Source organism: Triticum aestivum, chromosome 4A (genome assembly GCF_018294505.1).
Source record: "Triticum aestivum cultivar Chinese Spring chromosome 4A, IWGSC CS RefSeq v2.1, whole genome shotgun sequence".
In the NCBI taxonomy this organism is placed as follows: Eukaryota; Viridiplantae; Streptophyta; class Magnoliopsida; order Poales; family Poaceae; genus Triticum; species Triticum aestivum.
Window position 1 is genome coordinate 691,305,172 of NC_057803.1, and position 10,575 is coordinate 691,315,746.

General features: G+C 46.4%; 1 protein-coding gene across 1 annotated transcript; it reads right to left on the reverse strand.

The window, feature by feature from the left end:
- Nucleotides 1-218: 218 nt before the first annotated feature.
- On the reverse strand, nucleotides 219-1,462 carry LOC123083170 (cationic peroxidase SPC4). Its single transcript, XM_044505285.1, has one exon. The coding sequence runs from the start codon at nucleotides 1,375-1,377 to the stop codon at nucleotides 295-297; it is 1,083 nt and encodes a 360-aa protein (XP_044361220.1). The 5' UTR covers nucleotides 1,378-1,462; the 3' UTR covers nucleotides 219-294.
- Nucleotides 1,463-10,575: the final 9,113 nt, after the last annotated feature.

Genomic DNA, 10,575 nt, shown 5'->3' on the forward strand with positions numbered 1-10,575 from the left:
TGGTTTGCTCGCAATCAGGTGTTTCTTGATGTTCCTTCATTCAGTTACATACTTCCTTTATCAGCATCATCATAGCAACCAAACTTTTTTGAGTATTGGTTATTTTTAACGAATTAGACTACAAATTTTCTTCATCGTATTTCTTCAAGCTAGCTATCTCATAGGAATATCAATGAGGCATTCTCCGTTCTATGAAGAAAAATTTGGTACCCTGAAAATGATATCAAGTTTGGTCACTTTTATTATTTCGACATGATCAACAGCTACTAGTCCACTTGTCAAGATGCTTACAAGCTAGCCAAGCCTTTCTGCGGCTGCATCGACGATGGTCTGCACAAGGGACGGCCACTGGAGCTCGTCGGCGGCGGCGGGGCCGGGGTTGCGGGCGGAGCAGTTCCGTCGGACCTCTCCCAGGTCGCTGGTGCGCACCCTCATCTGGCCCATCTTGCCCATGGACACGCCGAACTGCTCGAAGAAGTCTCGCTGGCTCCGCGCAAAACGCTCGACGATGGGCCGGGTGATGTCGTTGGTGAAGAGGTCCTGATCGGAGACGAAGAGCCCCTCCCGGTTCACCAGGTCGACATAGTACTGGTTGTCGAACACGTTGGGCGTGCGCACGTCCAGCACGGTGCGGCGGTCGGTGCCCTTGGCAAGGCACGTCCCCTTCAGTCTGGCGAGGAAGGGGGGGTTGATGGTGGGGTCGGGGCGCGGGAAGAGGCGGTCCTCGAAGGAGGAGCAGTGCGCCTGCCCGATGGTGTGGCCGCCGGAGATTGTGACGAGGTCGGTGGCGTCGAGGCCGAGGGGCCGGAGCAGGGCGAGCAGCGACGGCACGTTCGAGGAGGGCGCCGGCAGGTCAGACAGCACGTCCTGCCGTGAGGCGAAGCGGCGGCTGTCGCGGCGGCCGAGCGGCACGCGGTAGTCGGGCCCTCCAGAGACGACCACGGAGTCGCGGGCGGCGAGCGCGAGGATGTCGGCACAGGAGACGACGGCGCGGTGGCACTCGCGCTCCAGCCGGTCCCGGATGTCGTTGACGGCCTTGAAGGCAGATGGGCGGAGCGTGAGGTTGGGCGGCGCCTGCTGCTCTCCCGGCCCCGTGGCCGAGCCGTCGAGGAGCACGGAGGCGTCGCAGCCCTGCACGAAGCAGTCGTGGAAGTGGAGGCGGAGGAGGCCCGCGGCGAGTCCGATGTCCTTACGAACGGCGTCCTGGACGAAGCCCCGCACGATGGACTCCGCCCGCGGGCAGGTCCGCCGGTAGAAGTCGAACGACAGGCCACGTGCCACCGGAGGCTCGGCCGAAGAAGCCCCATGCCCAAGCGAGCTGGCCACTACCACAGCCACCGCCACTACCACTGCTGCTAGCGGAGGAGCACGAGCCATCTCTCCTCTCCCTGTGTGTGTGAGTGTCACAGCAGCTGCGTTTGCCTGGACTGCTCTGCTGTGCTACGATTTTTGTCCACACTGCTGATCAGGACATCAATTTGTAGGCAGGATTGAAGTGTAGCACACCACCTGATAACTCATCGTACAAGGATCAACAAGTAGTTCCAACTAAATAAAGTGAAACCAGGTAGCTAGATTCCAGAGTCGAGGCTCAACCTCTTGTCTAAGGATTGGAACAGGTGACATGGCATTGCCAAGACGTCAATCCGCCATGTCTGTCGGTTGCTTACTACGCACGAGGGTCATCACGCCATAGAGTAAATCCAACCGAGACGCTGACACACCTTGCATGGACAAACATGCCGATTTTGAGTGAAAACTCATGCGCTACGGCTACCCACGGCCGGCACCTCCATCTATAGACGGAGTTGGTTATGGGAAAGGCCACGCGTGCCATCGTAGACAAATCACAGGGTGCTTGTTTAGATTCAAGAGAGGGTTGATTTGGCTAATGAAAACAAATCACAGGAGATCACACAAGAAAAAAATGCGAGGGAGTAGAGTCGTGTTTTTTGATCAACCGAGCATATTCATCACGTGTCTGAAGAAAAAAAATGATCGACAATTCGGAAAATAGTCCAGTAATGAAACTATTTACATTTTCTAAGAATATCCCAACTGAAGTTTTACTAAATCAGCGACACTTATTTTGGGACACTATTGAGACTCATCTCAAACATGCAGACATTTACATCATGCTCTAAAGGAAGGCAATGAATGAACAGAGTTGGTTCCCCTGACGCACTGCACCATGATGTGCGGCCACTGGCGTGTACCGTGTACGGATGCATGGTCCACATATCAGTGCGCTAGGGAGTGTATCCGGTGCACCGGTGCTTGTGGTGTACCGGTGAACCGGACCTCCTAGCACATTTTATAAGGTTTCAAAAAATAGAAAAAAGTTTAGCACATTCAATGTTTGTTCTCTCAAAATTTTAAATCAAAATTCGAAGCATTGCTAAAAATGAAAAATTTGACGTCAATGAGGCAATGGGCCAAATCTAATGCCCAACTTATATTACATACTATTTCAGTGTTAAATTTGTCATTTTTGTAACTTGAGCAATATTTTGAATTTTGGTTTGAAATGTTGTGACAACAATCATTGATGTTGTATGAATGTGCTCAAGTTTTTTTTCCACATTTCCCCAAGTGTGCTAACGGAACGTCAGGGGTGCCTCGTCATGAATGAACTGCATTCATGTGTAGAACCACAAGCACCAGTGCATTGTATATTTTCCCTAGTGGGCTAACGCCACATCATGGGAGCCGCATCCTGAATGAACTGCCTTCATGCGAAGTGCAATAATAGCTGTCTACTGGACATCTTTACATGAATAACATCCACGAGCAACCATCTGCCAAATGCATGTGCAAGTAAGGAGTGTTGGGCAATAAGCCGCGGCGAGCCCGTGAAAGTGCGTTATATCGACTAGAGGGGGGCTGAATAGGCGATTTTTATGAATTCTTCACTGAGGAATTTGCCAGTGAGGAAATTCCTTAGCGAAGAACTACTAGCAGCGGAATAAGTACTCAGAAGTAAGCATAACAGGATACAGACATAGTCATCATGATGAAATGAAGACAAACATAGAGTAGAGGAAGCGTAAACACAGGATAACACAAGATGAAGACAAACAGACTGAAGAAATTGAACTGAGGGAATTGAGAAAGTCTTCAGTCAAAGTCTTCAAACACAGATATAAACAATCACTCAACACAATAATGAGGAAATGAAATAATTAAGGAAATAGAACTAGTAAGGTTGGTGAAGACAATGATTTGGTAGACCAGTTCCAAATGTTGTCTCAGTTGTACGTCTGGTTGGAGCGGCTGAGTATTTAAACTCGAGGACACACACTCCCAGACACCCAGTCGCTGAGCACGCAGCTTAGGATACCAAGTCCTCACCGTATTCTCCTTGAACTAAGGTCAAGCAGACCTCGTCCAATCACTCGTGGTAAGACTTCAGGCGACTTCCAAACCATCACAGACTCGGATGCTCTAGACCATGACGCCTAACCGTCTGGAAGAAGCACAGTCTTCAAAGGTAACAAGCGTCGGATCCACGCAGGATCAATCCCTTCAGTGATGCTCAATCACTTTGGGGTTTTTAGGTGTATGGGTTTGGGTTTTTCCTCACTCGATGATTTTCGCTCAAAGTCCTCGGAGGATGGGTTGCTCTCAAATGACAAGTGTCAGTTTCTCTCGGAGCAGCCAACCAGCTAGTGGTTGTAGGGGGCGGCTATTTATAGCCTAGGGAGAAGACCGACATGATAAGACATAAATGCCATTGTCTGATATGACCATTAGGTGGATAAGATGTTTTGGGACAGCTAGCGCGCAGCACAGCAACGGTCGGAAATTTGACTATCAAATTCCACAGGGCTATCATGTTCCTCACTGTGTAGGCAATCTGCACTGGCGAATCCCTAACTCCTCAGTCAGAACAAATTCCTCAGTGATCAGAAGAACTTCGTCTCTGTCACTGAAGAAATTGACTGAACTGTATGATATTTCCAAAGGCTTCACTCGAAGGGTTTGGTAGGTGTAGGATTTTGAGTTGAGCATCACATGGAAATTTTTACTTAGTATTTCCTCGACCCCCTTTAACAGTACGGTGTTTCCTATGACTCAAGAAAGAGAAAAACAAAACTATGAAAATGAAAGTCTTCAAGCTTCATATTCCTCGCATGAATATCAAGTCTTCACGGATACACCAATTTCTTCACTTTCAAAGTCTTCATGAAAGTCTTCAGGAATATCAAAATCTTCAGTCGAAAATATTCATTTTTAGGGGTCGACTTTCTCTGTAAATATCAAACTCCTCATAGACTTATAGACCTGTGTACACTCACAAACACATTAGTCCCTTAACCTATAAGTATTCAATACACCAAAATCACTAAGGGGCACTAGATGCACTTACAATCTCCCCCTTTTTGGTGATTGATGACAATATAGGTTAAGTTTTCAACGGGGATAGACATATGAAGTGTAAGTACTGATATTGAGGAATTTGATTGCAAGATATAGAAGAACTCCCCCTGAAGATGTGCATAGTGAGGAATTTGCTTTTGAAGCAATGCATACTTGAAGAGTTGAATCATGGAGATCTCCCCTATATCTTGTAATTCATACACGCATTTAACATATAATATGAAGAATTTGAAATGCATGATGAAATATGGTGCCTGATGAAATTCAGCATGTGTGCAATAATATTAATGAGGAACAAGCATGCAGAATAACGTATCAAGAGTATCAAAGCACAATGCATCAAAAGTATCAGGGCACCATCGGGTTTAAGATTACAACTCGATCCAATAAAGTTTCAGAAGAACGAGAGTTGTAACTTAGCAAAAACAACGCCCATATAATAGACCCGCTTGAAGACTAACTCAAATTTCCCCCCTTTGTCATTGAATGACCAAAAGGTTCGAAACTAAGGACTAACGCCCCTGAAGAATATCAAGTTGATGGAGGAGCACCAGCGTTGGGGTAGATAGTCATAGTAGGGCCTGCCGCAGTGTCGTCCAAATCTTCATTTTCATCAGTGTCGCGTGATGAAGAATAGGAGCTGGCCACCAAGGAAGGAACCTTGACCTTCTTGAATTTCTTCGGTGGAGGTGCAGACCAGTCAAATTCTTCCTTGAGACCCATATTCTTCAGATCTGCAGCGCTATAGACATGTGATAGAACAGCCCAGGTACGGTTGAAGGTTTCATGGAGGTAGTATTGGTTTTTCTTCACTGTATTGTGTGTTGATGTCATGTTGTGAAGAATTGAACCAAACTGACGCTTGACCCATTTGTGATTGTGATCAACCTTCTGATGAAGACTGAGGAGTAACTCACGATCAGTCATCACCTTGGGAGTTGTGGCTTGAGGATTTTGCTTGGCGGCAGAGTCATGTGTGGCAGAGTCATCATTGGTGCAGTAGGATGCAGCCTTGCGAAATTGACCATCCAATGGACGAATGCCTTCATCTATCACAGCAGTTCCTTTGCCTTTGTCATCAGCTGAGGAATATGTCCGTTTGAGGACTTCAATCGGAGGCAAGTAGCTGGCATGGTTCAAAGTGTCAGCTTTGTAATTTAGTGAAGCCCTTGTCCTGATGAATCTCATAATCCATGGTGCATACACTAGTAGAAAAGGGGGCAATGGTCCAGGCCGGGTCAGCCCATTAGTCCCGGTTCAATCCAGAACCGGGACCAATGGGGGCATTGGACCCGGTTCATGAGCCCCGGGGGCCGGCCGGGCCACGTGGGCCATTGGTCCCGGTTCGGTTGGACCTATTGGTTCTGGTTGGTGGGACGAACCGGGACCAATGCGCATCGCTCCTGGCCCACCACCATTGGTCCCGGTTGGAGGCTTGAACCGGGACCAAAGGCTGCCCTTTAGTCCCGGTTCGTGGCACGAACCGGGACCAATTAGTTGCATATATCTACCCGCGAGCAGAGCACTCCCACTGCTCTGTTTTTCGTGGCCGGCGAGGGGAGAGCTTTGTGGTGCTCTAGCTCACCTCCTATGCTCACCGGTGTTCGATAGAATGCCCGAGCCACACTACTTAAGCTTTCTCCTCTCTAAGCTCGACCTCCAAGGTCCATTTTCCTCAATATTTGTCTAGGTTTAGCGGTCCGTCACGTCCCGTCCACGTCTTCACCGCCGTCGATCGCCCGCGCCGATCTCGTCGCCGGCACCACCGTGGTGAGCCTCTTGTTCTTATCTTCTTTCTGAAAGAAAAAAAAATCTTACTTGTATATTTATATAGATACTTCTATAATTTTCTTACTTTTATTATTGCATCTTATATAGTGTGATGGTTTTGGTATCCTCCCCCATAGGCCCTCGTCCTGTCTATGAATCGGATGTGGTATATATTATCTTTTCATAACTATTGGTTCATTTATTGTTTATGACAATTATGCCGACCGACGTGACATAGATTTTATTTATCTAGGAGGTTGTTAAACCAGAAATTCCAACCGACCCTATTGTCGAGAGGTTAAATTTAGTTGAAGAAGAAAACAATTTGTTGAAGGAAAAAATTAGAAAAATTGAGGAGGAGAAGATGATATTGGAGTTGCATGTTGCGGATGTCGTCGATGATCACAAGATCAAGATGGATGCAATGCGCTTGAAGATTAGAAAGATTAGAAAATATGCCATTCAAACCGAGGCTTGCTATCATTATGTCGTTGGATCAGTTGTTACATTGGTTGCGATTATGATCGCATTTGTTTTCGCATTGAAATGTTTTACATAGTTTTAGTGTATGGTTTAATTAATTTAGATGCTCTGCAGAGCTTTATGTTGTTAGATGAGAACTATGTATGTACTTTGATTTTAATGTGATGATGAACTTCTATTAATTTGGTCACTTAATTATCTATTCATGATGTTCTGTAATGATTTTTGACACACTTAATTATATATAATGCATGCAGATGAACCGGCAATGGATGTACGGTTCAAGACACACCTCCGAGTACATTAAGGGCGTGCATGATTTTCTCGAAGTGGCTGAGGCAAACAAGCAGAATGGTTTTATGTGTTGTCCATGCCCTATATGTGGGAATACGAAGTCTTACTCTGACCGGAAAATCCTCCACACCCACCTGCTTTACAAGGGTTTCATGCCACACTATAATGTTTGGACGAGGCACGGAGAAATAGGGGTTATGATGGAAGACGGCGAAGAAGAAGAGTACGATGATAACTATGTGCCCCCTGAATACGGTGATGCTACTGAACATCAAGAGGAACCAGACGATGTGCACGATGATGCTGCAACGGGCGAAGCTGGTGAAGATCAAGAGGAACCAGACGATGTGCCCGATGATGATGATCTCCGCCGGGTCATTGTCGATGCAAGGACGCAATGCGAAAGTCAAAAGGAGAAGCTGAAGTTTGATCGCATGTTAGAGGACCACAAAAAAGGGTTGTACCCCAATTGCGAAGATGGCAACACAAAGCTCGCTACCGTACTGGAATTGCTGCAGTGGAAGGCAGAGAATGCTGTGCCTGACAAAGGATTTGAGAAGCTACTGAAAATATTGAAGAAGAAGCTTCCAAAGGATAACGAATTGCCCGACAGTACATACGCAACAAAGAAGGTCGTATGCCCTCTAGGATTGGAGGTGCAGAAGATACATGCATGCCCTAATGACTGCATCCTCTTCCGCGATGCGTACAAGGATCTGAACGCATACCCGGTATGCGGTGCATTACGGTATAAGATCAGACGAGATGACCCTGGTGATGTTGACGGCGAGCCCCCCAGGAAGAGGGTTCCTGCAAAGGTGATGTGGTATGCTACTATAATACCACGGTTGAAACGTCTGTTCAGAAACATAGAGCATGCCAAGTTGATGCGATGGCACAGTGAGGACCGTAAGAAAGACGGGAAGTTGAGAGCACCTGCTGACGGGTCGCAGTGGAGAACAATCGAGAGAAAGTACTGGGATGAGTTTGCAAGTGAGACAAGGAACGTATGGTTTGCTTTAAGCGCGGATGGCATTAATCCTTTCGGGGAGCAGAGCAGCAATCACAGCACCTGGCCCGTGACTCTATGTATGTATAACCTTCCTCCTTGGATGTGCATGAAGCGGAAGTTCATTATGATGCCAGTTCTCATCCAAGGCCCTAAGCAACCCGGCAACGACATTGATGTGTACCTAAGGCCATTAGTTGAAGAACTTTTACAGCCGTGGAATGGAAACGGTGTACGTACGTGGGATGAGCACAAACAGGAGGAATTTAACCTAAAGGCGTTCCTGTTCGTGACCATCAACGATTGGCCCGCTCTCAGTAACCTTTCAGGACAGACAAACAAGGGATACCACGCATGCACGCACTGTTTACTTGACACCGATAGTATATACCTGGCAAGCTGTAGGAAGAATGTGTACCTGGGCCATCGTCGATTTCTTCCGACCAACCATCAATGTCGAAAGAAAGGCAAGCATTTCACAGGCGGAGCAGATCACCGGAAGAAGCCCGCCATGCATACCGGTGATCACGTACTTGCTATGGTCAATGATTTACACGTAATCTTTGGAAAGGGTCCTGGCGGACTAGCTGTTCCGAGTGACGCTGGGGGACACGCACCCATGTGGAAGAATGAAATCTATATTTTGGGACCTACCCTACTGGAAAGACCTAGAGGTCCGCTCTTTGATCGAAGTGATGCACGTGACAAAGAACCTTTGCGTGAACCTGCTAGGCTTCTTGGGCGTGTATGGGAAGACAAAAGATACAGCTGAGGCACGGGAGGACCTACAACGTTTGCATGAAAAAGACGGCATGCCTCCAAAGCAGTATGAAGGTCTTGCCAGCTATGCTCTTACCAAAGAAGAGAAGGAAATCTTCTTTGAATGCCTGCTTAGTATGAAGGTCCCGACTGGCTTCTCGTCTAATATAAAAGGAATAATAAATATGGCAGAGAAAAAGTTTCAGAACCTAAAGTCTCATGACTGCCACGTGATTATGACGCAACTGCTTCCGGTTGCATTGAGGTGGCTTCTACCGGAAAACATCCGATTAGCCATTGTGAAGCTATGTGCATTCCTCAATGCAATCTCTCAGAAGGTGATCGATCCAGAAATCATACCAAGGCTAAGGAGTGATGTGGTGCAGTGTCTTGTCAGTTTTGAGCTGGTGTTCCCACCATCCTTCTTCAATATCATGACGCACGTCCTAGTTCATCCAGTTGACGAGATTGTCATTTTGGGCCCCGTATTTCTACACAATATGTACCCCTTTGAGAGGTTCATGGGAGTCCTAAAGAAATATGTCCGTAACCGCTCTAGGCCAGAAGGAAGCATCTCCATGGGCCATCAAACAAAGGATGCCATCGGGTTTTGTGTTGACTTCATTCCTGGCCTTAAGAGGATAGGTCTCCCTAAATCGCGGTATGAGGGGAGACTGACTGGAAAAGGCACGCTTGGAAGGGACTCAATAATATGCAGGGACGGATATTCTTGGTCTCAAGCACACTACACAGTTCTACAGAACTCTACCTTGGTGACCCCGTATGTCGATGAACACAAGAACAGTCTGCGCTCCAAACACCCGGAGCAGTGCAACGACTGGATTACATGTGAACACATCAGGACTTTCAGCAGTTGGTTGGAAGCACGTATCAGAGGTGACAACACTGTTTGTGATGAGCTGTACTTGTTGTCCAGGGGACCATCTTTGACTGTATTGATTTGGAAAGGATACGAGATAAACGGGAATACATTTTACATGATTGACCAAGATCAAAAGAGCACCAACCAAAACAGCGGTGTCCGCTATGATGCAACAACCGAGAGGGGAAAGGACACATATTATGGTTACATAGTGGATATATGGGAACTTGACTACGGGCATGATTTTAAGGTCCCTTTGTTTAAGTGCAAATGGGTCAATCTGTCAGGAGGCGGGGTACAGGTAGACCTACAGTACGGAATGACAACAGTGGATCTGAAAAATCTTGGGTACACTGACGAACCGTTCGTCCTAGCCAATGATGTGGCACAGGTTATCTATGTGAAGGATATGTCTACCAGACCGAGAAAGAGAAAAGATATGGAAGCGAATACATCATACGATGAGCCAAAGTGCCACATAGTTCTTTCAGGAAAAAGGGACATCGTGGGAGTGAAGGACAAGACAGACATGTCTGAAGATTATGAAAATTTTCATGAAATTCCTCCCTTCAAAGTCAAGGCTGACCCCAGCATCCTGATAAACGATGAAGATTATCCATGGTTACGGCGCAATAAGCAAATGACACAAGCGAAGAAAAAGTTAAGACTTTCTCCCGTAACTATTATGATGATACCATGCCAACTTTGTAACTGACGAGTATGATACCATTGTCCATTTTGTACATGCACATGCTATGTGGGTCAATTTATGATACCATGCCAACTTTCAACTTTTTCAGAGTTCATTTGAAATGCTTTAATGTCTTATGGTTCGGCCCGCGTAATAATTAAAAATAGCAACAATAAGTATTTTGTTGTAAGTAGAAACAAAATAAAATCAATAAAGCAAGAAAGAAAAAAAAAGAAAAAAGGTGTTTTCAAATTTGAAAACTAATGGCAGTAACAGAAAGTTTATAATTTTCCTAAAACTAAAAGC